The 19830-nt window shown below is 48.0% G+C and overlaps 1 protein-coding gene across 3 annotated transcripts; it reads left to right on the top strand.

Moving 5' to 3' along the window:
* Positions 1-639: 639 nt before the first annotated feature.
* On the top strand, positions 640-17756 carry dspa (desmoplakin a). Of its 3 annotated transcripts, none has more exons than XM_067252557.1 (24): positions 640-648; positions 2339-2423; positions 2662-2783; positions 2924-3062; positions 4338-4463; positions 4698-4757; positions 4851-5018; positions 5344-5448; positions 5534-5629; positions 5769-5894; positions 6209-6361; positions 6512-6666; positions 6947-7073; positions 7442-7628; positions 8639-8910; positions 9120-9301; positions 9783-9921; positions 10117-10310; positions 10408-10570; positions 10660-10743; positions 10933-11040; positions 11315-11413; positions 11603-13429; positions 13965-17756. In XM_067252557.1, the coding sequence occupies exons 2-24, from the start codon at positions 2409-2411 to the stop codon at positions 17187-17189; spliced, it is 7872 nt and encodes a 2623-aa protein (XP_067108658.1). In that variant the 5' UTR covers positions 640-648; positions 2339-2408; the 3' UTR covers positions 17190-17756. The 3 variants fall into 3 exon arrangements, with proteins under 3 accessions (XP_067108658.1, XP_067108659.1, XP_067108657.1); XM_067252558.1 differs by lacking the exon at positions 640-648 and adding an exon at positions 1322-1704 and having other exon boundaries at positions 11603-12100; XM_067252556.1 differs by lacking the exon at positions 640-648 and adding an exon at positions 1322-1704.
* The last annotated feature ends 2074 nt before the right edge of the window (positions 17757-19830 follow it).

The following is a 19830-nucleotide window of genomic DNA, read 5'->3' as shown; positions in this document are numbered from 1 at the left end:
TCTGACTAAAGTTTCCCCCCTCCCCGGTTCCAACACACACACACACGTAAGTCCTACACGCGAAATGTGCGTGGAGCTGTTTTATATTATGTCTCAAGCTGCAGTCTAACTGTAATTGCTAAATTGCTGCCAAAAAAAATTGTCAAACTGTTGAAAATGTCAAACCCCAATCTAATTTAGGGAGTGTGTTCTGAAGACAACAAGTCTGATCCTGGTACAGGGTATAAGGTGGAGTTCTGCCTGTGACCTGTCATTTGTGTTCCTCTTTCTCAGGGTGTTTCCTGCTCTCTGGACTATAGTTATGTCTACAGGCTCAGTCATGCTTTCTTTCTTAGTAAAGAAGGGATTACTTCGAAAAAATCGTAGCTATATTCTGAATTAACAGTGTGTGTGTTTAATCTTATGAACAAATAATGAAGTATAAAAGACAACCAAAGAGCAAAGTTTGCCAAAAAGCAGTCAATCAACTGGATAGTTAAACAGTCTGTTTCCTTCTCTCGCCGAAAATAAAGTGTGTGTAGAATAATCCAATAGGCCAAAACACCAGAGGGCAGAATGTGTCCAAGATGACTGTCCGCTGACTGAAACACAGGCTGTAATCTGTGGTTGGCTGTGTGTTGTCTCATGTCTCTACACTAGTGTCAACAGGTCAGTGGGTTATTATTGTATTTTTAACAGGAGATTTTGATAATGTTGATGATTTAACATGGTGGATTTTAATACAGAAATATTTGTTTTACAGCAGAATCTAATGAAGGTTCATCTCTGTAAAAACAAACAAGTTATTTTTCTTTTGCCCCCCACCGTCCCCCAGCCCCCCTTACCTTTACTCATACAGACACACACACACGCTCCCACACTAATTCACACAATGTCCCGTAATATGTATGACTATGAGTGGGGAGTCTCTCAGACACTGCAGACTGGGCGTGTGCCTCCTCCTTTTCTCGCTCCTTTCCCTTTTATTGTCTTCACACGCCCACCTTGATGTCTTCAAAATGGTCATATTACCAAATTATTATTATTACTATCATTATAATTGTGTTTCTTTAATAGGCGGCGATAGATTCATATAAATGCCGTTCTTTAAAAGCATATACAACAGCAGTCTTTGTCCGGTCTGTCGTCCTCACCGAAGAATGTCGTGAAGAACGTGGAAAAGTTCTTTGCACCTTAGTTCTGCATTCCCTTCCACACGCGGAAGTTTTGCGAGTCCCCTAGAATTTAGAAAAGGGGGTTGGGTAAGGTAACGAGGGGCGTGGAAAACACAAGGTGTGGTTTTCAGCCTATCAAACCGCGTCCTTAGTGTGTTCCGTATGTTGACAGTAGACTACCTAGTGAGAAATATCTGCGACAGAGAAGGTTGAGACGGTGAATGTAGTGTCCTTCTCCCTTTTGGAAGACGGGATACTCTTTAGCAATTTGCTTTTACTTTTAAGATTTGAACATCACAAACTGGAAAAAAATGAGTATGTACGGGTCTCAATCGAAACTTCCGACAATGGGTCGGAGAAGTAGTTCTCGACCAGACCTCGCAAGTGCCAGTTTTACCAGTCCCAGGATAGACGGCGGTTCTGTCTTTGGGGGCAACGGATTCCAAACTCAGCATGCGGACCATTACAACTATACATTCTCGAAAACGTCCATGGGAGGAGGAGGTGGTGGTAGTGGTGGTGGTGGTGGTGGTGGAGCTCAAGCGGCAAGGTAAGCACCTGCATAGATAAAACTATTTTCACATCATTGTTTACTATAAGAACGTCAATTACAAAGATAAAGTTGGGTTATTCGATGAGCATTTATCAAAATCTATCAGTATGGTGAATGTCTTATGCTTAAAATGAAGATCAACAAATACGGATACCATCAAGGGTTCTGTTGAGTGATTGTTATGTATCCTGTTAAAACTTGAAATGCATTACTGTAGTCAGAACATTCTCATCCAATCTCTTGAATCAGAGCCAGCGGGTTCAAGGATCCAATTTGGGTTATCTTCAAGAGCAGAAATGATTTGAAACCTCTCGATAGACACAGCCCTAACCTCTGTTTTTCACTTACCATGATTCAGAATGAAGTTAGAATAATACTTGCTGCTGTTTGTATCTCAGATGCTACTGAGTGGATTGTTGAGAGTGGCAATTGTTGTTTTTTCCATTCAGTGACCGTTTTTATAAACATTTAGCCAATAGATCCCTGATATGCCAGTACTGTACCATACTGTAAAGAAGCTTTGAACTTTAAATAGTTGTAAACAAATGTTTTCTATAGTTAAAACGGTTAAACTAATTAAAACTAAAAACGGTTTTGCATGGTGAACCATCACTCTACTTGTCTTGTTTAGTGTGCAGAACATCCAGAGCAGAGCTGTATACCTGCAGGGCAAGTGTCAGGAGTACCTCCAAACAGCTCAGATGATTCTGGAGAAGGTAAGAGTGCTGCACGTGAAAGCCATGCACCCAGACACACACAAATTCCTTAACATACAAGCACGAAGCAAGAACGTGCATGTGTGGATCTCTCACGCGCTGTGCAGTCCGTACAGCGGGTGCGTATAAGCGTGTGCGTATTAAACGTGTGCGCATAAGCGTGTGCGCGCATCGCCGATGTATGTGGTGTGTCTTGATGGCGTGAGTTGGCTGACCGACCAGTGTTGTTGTGTCCTAGGGGGGCTCAGCTATGGAGGTGGACAAGCTACTGGGCATGGCTGCTGAGAGCCTGGTGCAGATGACAGGCTGCGCCCAGGACTTGCACCACATGCACCAGCCCAATGACAGCCTCTTCAGGAGGTAAGTTTGGGTGTGTGCGGGCGGGTGGGAGAACATGACGTGAAATGCCTACGGAACAGAGTTAAGTGGGGAGAAAAAGAAAGGTGACTTAGAGTGAGAGCTAGACCAAGTGACCATCTCCCCCCACCCCCTCCCACCAGCATCGAGCATTTACAGGGAGTGCAAAGAGGACTCCAGTTATCCATCACAGGGACAATCCAGAGGCAGAAATTAAGCGGTTCGCGGGAAGAACGTGGGAGGAGTTTCAGTGACGCCGTGTCTTGGATTACCCAACAGAAGGTGAGCTCTAAACTTCCCCTGGTGTCTGGTGTCACGCAACGTCTCCTGTCATCCCCCTGGGGTGCAGAGGAGGAGGGGGGAGAGAGTGTGCTGGATGACTGCATCCTTCTGGAAGTCCAACTCATTTTCTCTGAAATTCACTGCCTACAGGCTCACAGCCTTCTGTGAGGTATATGGGTTTGGTGTATGCGTGTTTGTGTGTGTGTGAGAGAGTGCAGTCGAGATTGCCGTCGTACACAGGGTAGCCAGTCCATAACACTAAGCTTATACATATTCTGACTTGCTGTGACACACCCCATCTGATTACACTGCCAAAAGTCTGAAAGGAGGAGGTGGAGAAGGGTGGGAAGGGTGGGAAGGGAAAAAAAACAAACACGTAGGCCTGAGAAAACGTGTGACAGAGGAAGTCAGAGAGAAGAGTAATATATCACCCCCTCCACTGTGGTTCTGTGGTAGTTTGGCCGCTCTCTTACACTCCAACATGGAAACGTCCTTGCTCGCTCACACCTCTGTCACCACTCCCTGCCACTCCTTTCTCTTCCCTCCTACTATCATTACCTCTCTTCCTCCCTCTATTCAGTTGCTTTGTTTGTTTTATCTCTCCCCCTTCATGTCTTTCTTGACTTTTCTTTTTCTTTGGCCCCTCTCTCTGTCCTCCTACCCCCCCCCCTCTCTCCGCTGACCCTGTTTCTCCTGTTGGAGACACTCTGCAAACTCCTTGCTAAAACCATAATTCAGTCTGCTAATACAACTTCAAGTCAGGTCAATGTGTCTTCTCTCCCACAGATAAACTGCCCAGACTGATATTATGCATGTTACAGCTGTATAGAGGAAAGGGAGTGGTGAGAAAACAAAAAGAGTCAGAGAAAGAAGAGAAAAAAGGGAGGGTGCAGGGGAGGAACTGGTTGCGGGTGGTTTCTGAATCTTATCAGAGCTGAGTGCTGTGAACTTCGGCTAAAGGGAATACTTGGAATAGTTTCCTGCTGCTGCCTGACAGCTTGACAGTGGGATTAGTTAATGAGTATGCACTGACACCTAGAGGCCAGGGAGAAGACCAACAACTTCTGCAGCAGCCAAGGCCTTTAAAACACCCAAAAAACAAAATGGTTGCCGGAGCAATTTACGTTGCTCTCATAGATGGTGTAATTAACATGTTTGTTCGAGTGTCTGTGTGTACGTGTGCAGGTGTGTGTGTGTGTGTGTGTGTGTGTATGTATGGCACCATTTTGACGTGTCAACGTCTTCATGACTGTCCCTCCCCTGTGTCGTCCGCAGCGCCTGATCGAGATGTCCCCGTGGGGCGAGGACGCGTCCAGCATCGAGCAGCAGATCATCAGCCACAACAAGTACCACAGCACCATCCAGAGAAGCCACGAGGTGGAGCGAGCCAAAGAGGAACTGGTAGGTAGCCGGCATGATAGGTTCAAATATTCTGTGAAAGAATTTGCTTTAGTCTGCCTGGTGTTTGAATTGTTTTGGAGTTCACATTGGTTGTGTTCACTGGCGATAAGTATTTGAAAGAATATTGTCTCCTACTCCTCCCTCACTCCATGGCCTCTTGATTAGTCTTTTACTCGAACGCCCTTTTCGTTATCACACCATGGTCCTTATCTCATATGCATGTTATCTCATCAGTTTCAGAGGAACGATAAGGCTGGCCTCCATGCCTTGGAGCAGGAATGGGACAACTTGCAGGTCAGTTAGCTGTCACTCAAATGTCATAGGTCAGTCACTTGAGAAAAGGTTGCCACATTCGATAAGCCTCGTCCGTTTCGTCCCCGCATCCAGAAAATGTCCTCCAGTCGCACTGGCCAGCTTCGAGAGCTGCAGGGAATTATCGAGGAGATCTCCCACGCCATCATGTGGGTGAACGAGCGCGAGGAGGAGGAGCTGGTGTTTGACTGGGGAGACAAGAACATCGACGCCTACATCCCCAAGAAGCAGGAGAGCTACTCTGTAAGGCGCTGGGTGGACAGACAGGGTCTGTCTAAAACTCTGGGTGGTTTCTAGAAGGTCTACATCGTAAATAAGTCAGTCAGTGTGTTTGTGAAGACTTGTGCTTCCTCCCCCGAGAACTCATCCTTGGGTTGAGCCCAAAACTGTTCTCGTGACAAGTCCGATATTTGGAGTTTGTGTTGGCAAAAGTCTCATAAAATGCGACGCTGAGAACATAAGGTGCTAGTGAATACAGTGGTGGAGAATATGTGTAGCCTTGATTTGCTCTCCTCTAAACAAGCCCATATTAGCAACATGATCTTATCATGCACTCTTTCTATTTTAGAGGCTAATGAGAGATCTGGAGGTGAAGGAGAAGGATCTGAACAAGCTGAAGACCAAGGTGGATGGTCTGCTGAAGAACAACCACCCAGCCTCCGACAAGATCGAGGTGGGGCCTGCTCTCGTTCGGCTAGAGATTTCCAGTGTAGCCTCGTGCTCGCGGTGTTATGCTAAGTGTGGGGTATGTTTCTTAGGCCTACATGGACACTCTGCAGACCCAGTGGAGCTGGCTTCTTCAAATCACCAAGTGCATCCACATCCATCTGAAGGAGAATGCTGCCTACAGCCAGGTGAATAAGAACACAAAAACACACGCGCAGACAACCAACCATGCACTCGGGCATAAGCGTGCGAAAACGCACACGCATACACACACTCGCGTGCATTTCTATACTTGACGTACTCATTCATGACTGTTTCCACATTCAGTTCTTCAAGGAGGCCAACGACACGTATTCAAAGCTGCAGAGGGAACATGAGAACATCCGCAAGAAGTTCACCTGTGACAAAAACACCCCCCTGGAGAACCTCACAGAGCTTCTGAATAACCTGGAGGTAGAGTACGCTGCACCTGGTCCAACACATACAACTCTTCCATCCTGTTTGAAATACATTACCCTTCACAGATTACTAGGTAAACAACCATTTGAATACGAGTTTCGACTGTGTGCCATGTATTCTTTTGTGACCATGCTTGTGACACCAAACGAGATATGCGAGTATCAATTTGTGAAAAGGATATTCTAATGCATGCCATATTTGCAAACGGTTCGGGTGCTTGCGTGCCTAGTCTAGTGTCGTAGTCCCTAATGATGTGCAGTGGCCATCTTTTCATAGAACCCCTGTTCTGTGTGTATACGTGTCCACAGAGAGAGAAGGAGAGGATCGTGGAGAACAAGAGACAGGTTCAGTCCTTGGAAAACAAGTCCAAGAGCATCGTCAGACTAAAGCCACGCAATGCTGAGGAGAAGAGCACTAGTCCGGTCATTGTAAAAGCCCTGTGTGAATTCAAACAAGACCAGGTCAGACACGCACACACCTATATGTATATATATACACACACACACACACACATAATGCACAACCACACATTAAAGTACATGCTTTGCTGGGGAAAAACAGCCAAGCGGGGCAATATTCCGTCCATTAAAATGTGTGTGTGTGTTCTATAGAAAGGTATTTTGAAAGGAGACGAGGGCATTCTGAAGGACAACTCCCAGCGTAGCAAGTGGCACGTGACGGGTCCTGGAGGTCTGGAAATGTTGATCCCCTCTGTGTGTCTGCTCATCCCCCCTCCCAACCCCCTCACCATCGGCCTTGCCAACAAGTAAGATCCCTCCTCCTCCCCAAGCTCTTGGCCCTGGGCCCTGTCTTGCCAGTAAATCCTTTCTTCCAGAGAAAATCTCGAATGAATCATCAATTAAAACTGCAGTAAAGCTAGGCTGAAATCAATAAGGCCTTTGAAAATGAGAAACCCTTCTCTTCAGGGCCTGATTGACAGTTGAGAATAGTATGTCTAGAATGAGAGTGGTTAAATTGTAGAACTGTACAGTGACTATTGTGGCTTTGACAGCTCCGAGTGATGTCTCTTGTCATGTGCTCTCCAGGAACTACCAGTATTATGAGGCCATCATGAGCATCTGGAACCAGCTGTACATCAACATTAAGAGTCTCATCTCCTGGCAGTACTGTGTTAAAGACATCAACCACATCAACTCCCTCACGCTGTCTGTGGTAAGGCTGTCCTATGCCGAAACTTCATTTGCTGTCCAACACTTCATATGGTTGCCCAAAAAGCAGCCGATCAGAATGGGAGTTTACTGTACGAGACAGATCTTCTGTCATTTTAAACAAGTTACTTCTACCTCAGACTAGCCGTTCCAATTTGGAAATCTCCGTTTGTCGTTAAGACCAGTGAGTGACAAGGCAAAGTTCTAATTCAGGGGTCTCCAACCCTGTACCTGGAGAGCTCCCTGTCTGGAGACCCCTGTTCTAATCAGACCCATCATTGGGGACTCCCTCTTGTGGGTTGTCAAACACATTACCTACAGCCCAGTCTGTCTTCAACCCTGACCTCTCCCCCCCCCCTCCCCTCCAATCAGTTGTCCAAGATGCGTCCTGATGAGTACCGCATCATCATCAAGAATCTGGAGACCCACTTCCAGGAGTTCCTTCGCAACAGCCAGGGCTCCGAGATGTTCGGCGAGGACGAGAAGAGGAAGATCGAGGGCCAGTACTCTGGGGCCCAGAGCCACTACGACACTCTGGTGATCCAACTGCCTGCTTACAGTGAGTGAACCGGTCATCCTGTTACTAGCTTCCACTGAGATACAGTAAATGTCCATATTGCCTCAATACCTATGTGTCAATAAATCAAATATCACTTTGACTGATGTTTTTTCAAACCTAACTTGCTTCAAGATTACATCACTCTGAAGTACCTTGCCAAATATAACAATGCCTGCCACAGGAGACACAGCTTATTTTTTATACAGTAACTGAACGTGGCAATTGCCAGAACTGTGAATAGCTCACAAAGATAAGACGGTGTCCTGTGAAGTACCAGGTCAGAGGTTCAAGACCAGCCATAGCCATTGAGTCCGTCATGACAATGATTATTTGTTTGGTGAGACTGTGAGCCACTGCAAAGGAAGCCAGGTACACCACAGTATCTAGCTACCTTGTAGTATAGCTGTAAATAGTCATAATAATAATGGTATCACTCTGAGGATATTACTACACAAAAAGAGCCAGAACTATTTTTTTTTGTAGATAAGATGATGCTACATATGTTACATCTAGTCAGCGTATCAGATTTCTTGAATCAAGTGTGTAAAAGTTGTATTTTGAACGATAGTGTGAGACTGCATCGGACACTGCGTAGTCCCATTCACGTTAGTCACTCGGTGTACTCACGCAATCGCCCTTTCCAAGCATGATAGTGCCTGTGGCTCAGTTTTCTAGTACGTAGCATATGTAACTCTGAGGCTGACGGTTCAATTCTGGTTTTAGCGATCATTTAGTATTCTGCAGGTTGACATGTGCTTTTAAAATTCCTTTGTCGTTAACATCTACATTTTACTATATTTTGCAAATTTGAGGAGGAATCTGCCATTACTGCTTGTTATTAATTGTATTTTTAATGTGTAAGTATATGTAATGTCACTGGTGCTATCTCAGATGTTACTTCATGAAATGCCACTCCTCCCCCCAAATGAGCCTATTGGTGCCAAAGAAAACATTTTGTCAGTCAATCTGTAGTGTTGATGAGCAATGTTAAACACAAGTGTCACCCCCAGATGCCTCTGCCACTAATGTGGATGTGATCAAGCCCACCATGTCCAAGCCCATCCAGGCGGAGACCACCAAGAGTACCACCAAGACGACTGTTTCCAAGACCACCATCCAGACTCCCACCCCCAGCTCTGCCCTGAGCGTGACCCTGCTCAGTGAACTGAACGCGCTCAGACGCAGGCTGGAGCTGGCTGAGTCAGGCCTCAGTCAGCACCTTCACGTTTCTCTGGGCGAGAACAGTGTGCAGGAATGCTCACAGCGCCTCCTCAAGTTGGAGGTATGGAACTGCAATAACTACTAGTTTCACTTGAAGGCGTACGACTCCTTACATTTGCTGTAAACAGAACTGCTCTGACAAGAGTGGAAAGGTTCAGTGTTGTATAACCGTTCTGTACCTGTCTAGCAACTATTTGGATGAAGCCCACTCCTTCGTTCCTGTGAACAGATCACTATGTTCAAAGCTAAATGTTGTTGTTGTCGTACCAGGGTATGCATGGAGACCTGGATGCTATCCGCGACGAGTACCTAAGGCTGAGAGAGAAGATCTTGAGGCAGCTGGAGGGAACTGCGGCTGACTCGGAGCAGGCCAAGTTCCTGCGCTCCGAGCTAGAGGTCCTCAACCAGAAACTAGGAGACCTGCAGGGCCTGTCATCAGCCTACCAACAGAGGTAACAACATAAGCAACCAGCCTCGGGCTTTCTCCTGAATACCACTGAGTGAAAAGGAGCTGATAGATCGTTGTTGTGCTGTGCTGTGATAGAAAGACAAGTATAAATCCTACTCAATCCTATTTTTGCCTTTGGGCACAAAACAAAGGGATCCACTAAGGGGACAGTGTTTTATAATGCTAATACTGCACATCTGCTTGGAGAGATTTGAGTTCTGAGCAACTTAATATTAAGGAATAAAATAATTTATGAATATTATAAATAATGCATCACATTACATAAGATGACTAATAAAAATTCTGCCAAATACAGCATTGTCAATATAAAATGTTTAATTTTTTTGAATATATATAATTTTTAAGTAGATCATGGGTAGTAGTTGATATTTTATGTCAGATACAGTATTTTTAGAAGGAAAACATTGTAAACAAATGTTTTTGTTGAACATTTTATTTACCCTTTGTGCTGTTGTGTTGTCCAGACTTACAGCTCTGAGGGCCTTGCTCCAGAGTATTTTAAAGGCTGAGGATGTCATCAAGGTCCATGAGGCTCGTCTGACTGAGAAGGAGACCACCTCTCTGGACCTCAACGAGGTGGACCGCTACCGCAACACTCTGAAGGTCAGACACACACCCGGTCAGAACACAGAGAGATACCACGTTTACTTAGAGGTTATTTAGGGGTTTTGTAATATTAAGGGAAGTTTGAGATGTGATTTGATCTATTTCTTTTTAAGTTATCAAAGTTGTGCATCAGTATCTCTGTGTGTTTGTGTGTATATATATAATATTGTACCTGTTCTTATTTCACTTTAGCAAATGAAGTCAGATTTGGAACAAAAGAGAGACCTTCTGACAGCAATGGACTCAGACCTGGCCAAGGCAGTGCACTGCAACGCCCTGATCTCCCAGTCCTTCCACAAGTGTGACGTGGATCTGTCCAAATATTCAGAACTGGTGGGTCAGATGACCGACCGCTGGCGCCGCATCCAAGCTCAGATCGACAGCAGGTACGGGTATTTCGATCTCTGCACAGATAGGCTTACGCACACACACACACACACATTACTTGTTAACGCTTCCCCTCCTGTTCTCGCTGCTCCTCAGGGTGTGGGACCTGGAGAAGCAGGAGAAACAGCTGAGTCACTTCAAGCAGAGCAGCTCAAACCTGGACCAGTGGGTCGCCAGCGCCAAGAAGCGCCAGGACACGCTGCAGACCACCAAGTTCACCGACATCCAGGTCCTCATGGAGCAGCTCAACCAGCAGAAGGTACGCTTCAGAAACATCCACTCCTCCTGTGGACCAGACGTATTGATTTCAAGCACTTGACAAACGTCTTTCTGGTGTTCTTTGGCCAGGCGCTTCACAGCGAGATTAAAGGGAAGAAGGAGAAAGTGGAGGATGTTCAGAAGGAGGCCGACACCTGTGCTGCCTCCATAAAGGTGATTAGGAGTCTTGGACTTAGTTATTGGACAGGATTTAAATATTGTATATGATACTAGACACACATATCATATATTATACTACTGTGTATGTAAACGACACAATTGTAAACATAAACGTGAAAAACGTACATGCAGTACACAACGTAAACACAACATTTCATGTCTGTGGTACTGACTATTTGATAGGACTATGAGCTGCAGCTGGCCTCCTACAGTGCTGGCCTTGAGACTCTACTCAACATCCCTATCAAGAGAACCATGTTGCAGTCTCCTGCCACGGCGGTCAGAGAAGAGGTAGGGGGCATGGTGGACCTGGATAGGTCTTTACAACTGGCATTGCCGCCAAATGAGATCACGACTCCAGCGGTGTCATTAACACCCCGGAATAATTACTGCGATGCCATGTTAATCCTCATTTGTTAATCCATGCCTTTTGGCTTGATAGTTAAGTCTTTCGATAATTCCACGGACACAGTTGGCAGCGATTCACAGTTCAGCCCCCTTGTGACCATATTATCGTGTGAAGATCTGGCTGTTTATATTGACGTACTGATTCTACCATGACTAGGCGGCTGATCTCCAGTCTCGCTACATCGAGTTGCTGACTCGCTCCGGTGACTACTACAAGTACCTGGGAGACATGCTGAAGAACATGGAGGAACTAAAGGTAAGCGCTCGGTTTGTATGACACACCGTATTTACGTCAACTACACGACCTACGGCGTGTTCCTTAGCTGCAAAGAAGCAAACGTTGACAAATTGAAGGAGTATGCGGTATAGCTCAATACAGGGAACTATTTCTTTAGACTGTAGGAAAACCCTTGTGCTTAGCCAAACCTATTCTTTCTCCCCTCAGATCAGGAACACCAAGATTGAATTGCTGGAAGAAGAGCTGAGGAGACTGAAGGACGACATCCAAGACCGCACCCAGAAAAACCGCTCTCTCGAAGACTCCCTGTCCCGCTACCAGCTGGAACTGAGCCAATCCAAAGATCAGCTCGTCTCCATGGAGGAGGTGAAGAGGACCACGGTCATGCAGGTGAACGCGGCCCGCGAGAACCTGGACAGCACCAGCAGCCAGGTGAAAGATCTCAACGACAAGCTGGCCCGCCTCACCTTCCAGCTGGACGAGGAGAAGAGGAAGAGGAGGCTTGCCGAGGAGCGCTACAGCAGCCAGCAGGAGGAGTACGAGGCAGCCGTGCGGCGGCGCCAGAAGGAGCTTGACGAGCTCAACTGGTCGAAGATTGACCTAGAGAAGGCGGTGAAGGACAAGGAGCGTGAGCTGGAGAGGCTGAAGATGCAACTAGAGGAGGAGGCGGCTCGCCGGCGAGGGGCCGAGTCGGAGATCTCTAAGGTAAGAACCCAGTGCAGCCAGGAGATTAGTCAGCTCAAACAATCGCACGAGACGGAGATCCACGTGACCAAGACCACGGTGCTGAAGACCTCGGCCCAGAAGGAGGACCACGCGGCGGAGCTCAGGCTGCAGTGCGAGAGGGCGCAGGCGGAGAAGCGCGACCTGGAGGAGGAACTGAGGAGGCTGAGGCTGTCCGTCACCCAGACTGAGGAGATGAGGAGGAAGGCCGAGGAGGAAGCCCTCCAGCATAGGTCAGCCGGGACTGAGGAATCGAGGAGGCGCACGGAGCTGGAGGTGCAGCTGCAGACAGTGGTCCATCAGAGAGGGGACATGGAGCTCAGACACAAGGAGGTCCTGGCGGAGGCTACAAGAAGCAACCAGGAGAAGGGCCGGAAAGTCAGCCAGCTCACCATCAGCCTGGAGGAGGAGTCCAACAGGAGGAGAGCCCTGGAGGTGGAGATTGTGCGTTTGAAACAGAACCAGGCTGAGCTACAGAGCAGGCATGCCTCCACCCTGGAGATGGTCAACAAGCTGAAGGTGTCTGAGCAGGAGATCCATCTCGTCCGAGTTGAGCTGGAGAAGCAGACCAACGAGAAGACCAAGACTGAGCAGAACGCCCAAAGGCTGCACGGCCGCATCCGGGAGCTGCAGACCTTGGTGGATGGACTCCAGGTTGACGTTGAGAAGCACAAGAAGGAAACCCAGGAGGAGTTCACCCGGAGGAAGAGGATGGAGGCGGAACTGGAGAGGATGACCCAGAGCTGCCGGGAACACACCACCACCATCAACACCCTGAAGGCCAAGCAGGAGGAGGTGTCCACGTCAGGGAGGAAGTACCAGCAGGACCTCAGAGCCCTCCAGGTGGCCCTGGACCAGAGCTTGAGGGAGCACAAGACCACCACAGAGCGCCTGGCTCAGGTGATGGCTGAGCTGAAGGCCCTACAGCAGCAGCTCCTCCAGGAGCAAGCCCGGGTCAGGGAGGTGAACCTCCGCAACGAGAGCCTCAGCAAGACCATCGAAGACAAGAGCCGCCTGCTGAATGACTGCACCACGGAGATAGAGAAGCTGAAGAGCCTGACCCAGACCCTGACTAAGGAGAGGCTGAGACTGGAGGAGGAGCTGAGGGGAGTCAGGCAGGACAGGGATGAGCTGAGGCTGAGCAAGGACACTGTGGATGGGGAGAGCGCCTCACAGATCTCAGCCCTGCACATCCAGCTCCAGAGCAGCAACAAGAGAACCCTGGACCTCCAGGCTATCATCAATGACCTGACCAAGGAGAGGGAAAAGCTAAAGTCGGATATAGACAAAATCCAAAAGCAGTCTATTGAGGTATCCAGTTTGTTTGAAGGGATCAGTATCATTTCAACTAATTTCTGCATGATAAATGGGGTATAGGAAAATCATGATGAAAACACGTTTCCTAATATTTGATCTGCAAATGTAATTATTTTTCCTGAATGACTTTCAATGGTTTGCGTTGCACTAATGTTAAAAGCATGCTTTTGGTTTACACATCAACCCAATTCACTAACTGCTAAAACATTACGTCAGACTCTGCGTCACACAATGCACACTTCTCACATAATAGGTTTCTTCTCATGCTGCCTGCTGGAAAAGGGCTTTTTTTTGGAAAATGCCTTAACAACCAAGATACACAAACTACTATTCATGAAACACTCTAATGGCATGACTTAACCATTTATAAGGTGTTGTGAAGGTGTACCTGCTTTTTTTTGCTATGTTGCTTAACAATTGGTATAGGAAAGAAAATGACAAGTGTCACATGGCATAAGAGATGGTCGAAACCAAACTTCCCAACTCAATGTATTATTATCTAATCTGTCCTTTGCCTGTTTTCCCCCAGACATCCTTTATGGTGCAGGAGTCCCAGAACCACTACACTACACTGCTGCATGAGAAAGACGGCCTGCTTGCCAAACTCAAACTGCTGGAACAGGACAAGGGTCGCCATCTCCGTCTGGAAGAAGAGCTCAACCGCATCAAGCTCTCCCTGGACACAGAGCTGCGCAACAAACAGCGGCTCAAGGAGGAGAACGACACCATGCGCAAGGACTTCACCTACTGGAAGAGCCAGTACGACCTGAAGGAGGGCCAGGTGAGACAGAGCGACTCGGACAGGGAGAAGGCGGAGCGGGAGAGGGGCTCCCTGAAAAGCGAGGTGGAAAGATTGATGTTGGAGCTGAGGAGTGTGGAGGACAGATACCGCAACCGGCTGCAGAGCTCTGAGACGGAGGTGTCGACCCTGGCCCTGAAGAGAGACGCCCTGGAGAGGGAGCTGAAGAGGCTGCAGCAGAGGCCTGACGCCCTGAGCAGGCAGACCCAGACGGACGAGAAGCTGCCCACCGTGGACCCCAGCAAGCTGGTGTTCGAAGGCGTCCGTCGCAAAGTCACAGCCCACCAGCTGTGCGACTGCGGCATCATCAGCAGAGCCACCCTGGAGCAGCTTCTGAAAGGCCAGAGGACCATCGAGGAGGTGACCGTAGACATCCAGCTTCATCTAAAGGGCACGGGCATAATCTCTGGCATGACAGGAGGCCCCCAGGGTAAGATGTCCATCACTGAAGCCAAGACCAAGAACCTGCTGACGCCAGACAGCGCCCTCATGCTGCTAGAGGCTCAAGCTGCAACAGGACACATTATTGACCCCAAGTTCAATGAGAAGATGTCGGTGGACACTGCTTGTAGCAGAGGGGTGGTTGACACAGAAGATAGAGATGCCCTTTTGACAGCTGAAGCAGCCAGCGTAGGATTCAAAGATCCGTACACTGGTAAGCTGCTCTCTGTGGGACAGGCCCTCAAGCAGGGCCGCCTGGACAAAGAGATAGCCCTCCGTTTGTTACAGGCCCAGGAGTCTGTCGGTGGGATCCTGGACCCCGTCCTGAGTGTGTACCTGCCCAAAGATCTAGCCCTTGACCGCAACTTGATCGACGAGGATCTCTACAGGGCTCTGAACAGGAAGCCCGCTTGCTACGTAGACCCGACCTCCAAGGAAAAGATCAGCTACAGTGACCTGAGGGTTAAGTGCAGGATAGAACCAGTGTCAGGTCTGCTCCTCCTCCCTGCTTCAGAGAAGAAAATGACCGTGCAAGGCCTCCGAGGCGAGGTGTCTGTGAGAGATTTGGTCGACTCCAACCTCTTGGACGAGGCCGACTTCCAGAAGCTAAGCCAAGGCCAACTCACCAGCAAGGACATTGAAGACAAGCTCAAGAACTATCTGCATGGCTCCAGCTGTATCGCTGGGATCTATGACGAGGCCAACAACCGGATCATGCCCATCTACCAGGCCATGAAGGATGGCCTGCTCCGACGAGGGACCACCCTGGAGCTCCTGGAGGCCCAGGCTGCCTCAGGCTTCATGATCGACCCAGTCAACAACCTCTATCTAACTGTGGACGAGGCCTGGAGGAGAGGCTTGGTGGGTAAAGAGTTCAAGGACAAGCTGCTGTCAGCCGAGAGGGCCGTAGTGGGATACCGAGATCCTGCCACAGAAAAGACCATCTCTCTCTTCCAGGCCATTGAGAAGGAACTGATAGAGAAAGGCCATGGCATCCGTCTGCTGGAGGCCCAGATAGCCAGTGGTGGCATCATTGACCCCAAAGAGAACCACCGCATCGATGTGGAGGTGGCATACCAGAGGGGCTACTTTGACAAAGAGATGAACGATATCCTCACCTACGAGGGGGACGACACCAAGGGCTTCTTTGACCCCAACACCCATGAGAACCTGACCTATATTCAGCTGAAGGACAGGTGTATCAAAGACCCCAAAACTGGTCTAGTGCTCCTGCCTCTGAAAGACAAGAAGAAGCCCGAGCCCCCCAAGGAGAACAGCCAGACCAACATCCTGCGGAAAAGACGGGTGGTCATTGTTGACCCTGACACTGGGAGAGAGATGACGGTGCGGGAGGCCTACCACAAGGAGCTAATCGACTATGACACCTTCCTGGACCTGTCAGAGCAGGAATGTGAGTGGGAGGAGATCACCATCAAAGAGTCGAACGGCTCCGAACGTCTCGTTGTGGTCGACAGGAAAACCGGCACTCAGTACGACATCCAGAAGTCCCTAGATCAAGGTATCATCAGCCAGAGGTCTCTGGACCAGTACCGGGCCGGAACCCTAACCCTCCCCCAGTTTGCTGACATGATCACCAGCCGAACCAGCAGCATGGAGCTGTCAATCACGGCCAGCACTGCGGAGGACGTGGAGACATGCAGTACCCCCTCCCAGGCCTCCCCCTCCTCTCCCACTGTCCGCAAACGCTTCAATAGCATCTCCATCACCCTCTCCCCTGCAGAGATGTTTGATGACCATAGCCCCGTGGCGGCAATCTTTGACACAGAGACCCTGGAGAAGATCACCATCAGCGAGGCGTTACGGAGGGGTTTAGTGGACGCCATTACTGCCCAGAGGCTGCTGGAGGCCCAGGCGTGCACAGGAGGCATTGTCAACCCTGCCAACGGCCAGAGGCTCCCCCTGCAGGATGCTGTGCACCAGGGCATCATAGATGATGACATGGCCTCCAAGCTGAAGCCTGCCCAGAAAGCCTTTACTGGCTTTGAAGACGTGAAGACCCAGAGGAAGATGTCAGCTGCCGAAGCTATGAAAGAGAAGTGGCTGCCTTACGAAGCTGGCCAGAGGTTCCTGGAGTTCCAGTACCTGACAGGGGGGCTGCTGGAGCCTGGCACCGGGAAGCGGGCCACAATTGAGGAAGTCATCCGCAGGGGCTGGCTGGATGGCAGAGGGGCGCAGAAGCTCCAGGACACCAGGAACCACATCAAGAATCTGACCTGCCCCAAGACCAAGCTGAAAATCTCTTACAAGGAGGCCATGGACAGCTGCATGGTGGAAGAAAACAATGAGATGAAGATGCTCCAGGCATCTTCCATGTCCACCAAGGGCATCAGCAGCCCCTACAACGTGTCTAACCCAGGCTCTCGCCCCGGGTCCAGGGCCGGGTCACGAGTGGGCTCCAGGACGGGCTCCCGCAGAGGCAGTGTGGACTACTCCTCTGTTAGCTACAGCTTCACCACGAATAGCACGTCCTTCAGCAACAACTCCCTCTCCTAATCCAGAGGAGGGGATTAGAGGGCCAGAAGACCTTAGGTGATCTTGAATGTTTTTACTTGTTTTCTTTAGTTGCTGTTTCTTTAAGTATATTGGTTAGGGAAGGATACATACGCAATATATTACTTTATAAAGGAGTTTGATAGACGTTTAACAGATCTATGGCATTTTATGGGGTTTTGTTATCGTTTTTAATTGGGAAATATATCATTTGTGTTTAGTATATCTTCCACTTTCATATCTGATATGCTTCGTTTAAAGTCATGCTTATGCAGGATAAAGACTGTAAATCTAGAAATAAGTAACTTTACGGTTTTAAATTGTTAATCTGATTTAAATGTAGCTGATTTACTTGCTGTGGAAGTCAACTGTGGTTTTTCCTTTGTGCTTTTCTTTTGAATTTGTCACTATTGTTACCTAACATACGAATGGTTCTCAATTGAAGAGAAAAAAAAGCAGTAGAATGAGTTAAATGTTTTAAAATGTATAAAATGAAGTCATACTGTTTGATCATGAGAATAAAACATTTATTATCATATAGTGCTAAATGAAAATAAATAAATGTAATGCCTATAATATTCGTGTGATTTATTTAATATGTCCTGGCACCTTCACATTTATAATGAAAATGTGAGGCATTGCAGCTGTAACAGGAACATGTAATATCAGTTTTCAACCATAGATGGTGCTAAGAGCCATTCATTGTCTAAAGTGAAGTAGTAACAGCTATGTTTAGTAGTTTGTAGTTTGAGAACATAATGCATCATGTAAGGTAATTATTGAACTGGGACAGAACACTTTGTCCATTTATATGAAGCCCCCCAAAATATGAATGCTTTCTAAAGTCCAGAAAGCATTCATAGTTGTTATGTGGCACAGTAAATCTATATTGTTAAATACCACTTGTCAGACTTCAAGAAATAGGACACAGGAATGTAACTTTGTAAAGGCTGAGACAGATAGCTTTTTGAACAATGGCAGTCTTCGGACAGAGTCAATCATTAAGCAGGTCACTGCTTCAGCAATCAAGGTCCACAACTCACAAATTGACGTTATGTAACCCAAGTTTCACTGTTCATGGAAGCCAAACAAGTGATCTCAGAATGCCAGAGGTCATTGGTTATCAATGTATCATTGCACCACCACACAATAGAAGGTACAGTGTCTGTATAAAAACAGTCAGCAACACTATTGAGGGAAAATCTACAAATGTACATATTCAATATCGAACTCAGGTTTCTCATCTCATAAGCAAATATATTCCTTCTGTCTTGATTGCTTTCTGAAACACTCAATGTCCTATTTAAAGATCAAACAACATATTTATAGTCCATCAGTTCTGGATTATTAAATGAAATGAGAGGATTTTTTTTCTTTGTCTTCTCTCAAATGAAGGAGTGGTACACTTAAGAACCCCCCTTCCCCTTCCACCACCCACCCATCCCCCCTGCCTGACGCCCTCTGTGCGTGTGTCTAGAAGTGGCTAAAATCGAGGCAGACCTGAAGAAGGCGCAACTGTGAGAGAGAGAGCGAGCGAGAGAGAGAGAGCGCGAGAGAAGAGGGAGGAGGGGAGGGGAGGGGGGGGGGGGGAGGGATCAGAGGAGGCAGACCCAGCGGCACAGTGGGAGGACTGTCCCATGCTAGGACTTGTGGCGGCTGCAGCGGCCGCCTCTTCCTCGACAGGAGGAAGTGTGTGGGTTGGGGGTTGAGCAGGGGCAGGAGCAGTCCAGGAACATCAGCAGCACTTCCATTTTAACACGAGACCGAGAGAGACAGAGACCAGAGGGGGCAGCTGAGACAAAGTGAGCTCTTTGACTTGCCTGTGATCAGCCTGCAAGCACATTCCAGCAGAGGAAAATGATTCTCTCAGCCTCCGCTAAGCCCGTGTGACGGGGCCAAGCACTCTTCCCCCGGATCCTAAACTCGCTCACAAAAGGATCCCAAAGGCAAAGAAAGGAGAGTTAAAGGGCCCGTTTTCAGCTTGTTAAGGTAAGGCTTTGTGTCGTGAACTCTGTTGTTGTCTTTCAGTTGCAGAGGGGAAGTTGTTCTGTGGGTCTGGTTGGGACTTCAAAGAGGGATCCCAGTTTGATGCAGCCTCCTGGAAGTAGCAGTCTTAACTCTTTTTAGCCGGTGGATCAAGCACATTACATTTCAGCTGCATAAATGATTCAAACTGCAAAAAAGGGGTATTGCTTGGTCTTTATTTACTTTGGCTCCATGCCCTGCAAAGGAGGAAAGGGGGGGGGGTATGTATGTGTGTGTGTGTGTCAGAAAGGGAAATACTTGCAGAGCCTAGTGTAGACATAAGGGGACCATTGAAACCCAACAAGCGGCAAGGTTGTGATTTCTTTGAATGAAGCAGGGTGTTGTTCATGAAAATCCACGATCTCCCTTTAGAGACGCTTCTCCCAGAGAGAATCTCAGCACTGTGAATGTTCCACTTGTTGAATTGGCGTTTGCTATGGTTGAGGGACTCCATGCTGTTGTGGGCTTTGGTGTGCTGGAGAGCTTTCTAATGGGAAACATATGGAGCCATTCCAGAGGAAGCGTCTAGTCCTCGCATAGGTTAGTCGATTTTTGGTTGACTAGCAAGGCTGCCAATGGAAGGAAGGTAGGAAAACGATAGAGAAACAGAGACAGAGAA

The sequence above is a fragment of the Osmerus mordax genome, chromosome 16 (genome assembly GCF_038355195.1).
Source record: "Osmerus mordax isolate fOsmMor3 chromosome 16, fOsmMor3.pri, whole genome shotgun sequence".
Lineage (NCBI taxonomy): Eukaryota > Metazoa > Chordata > Actinopteri > Osmeriformes > Osmeridae > Osmerus > Osmerus mordax.
This window is presented reverse-complemented; position numbering and strand designations above follow the sequence as displayed.

What these genes read in the sequence shown, in the direction of transcription:
- dspa (XM_067252556.1), top strand. Translation starts at nt 1,466, where the DNA reads ATGAGTATGTACGGGTCTCAATCGAAACTTCCGACAATGGGTCGGAGA. An exon ending in GGTGGAGCTCAAGCGGCAAG is followed by an intron (nt 1,705 to 2,338) that starts GTAAGCACCTGC and finishes TGTCTTGTTTAG; the next exon opens with TGTGCAGAACATCCAGAGCA. An exon ending in AATGACAGCCTCTTCAGGAG is followed by an intron (nt 2,784 to 2,923) that starts GTAAGTTTGGGT and finishes CCCTCCCACCAG; the next exon opens with CATCGAGCATTTACAGGGAG.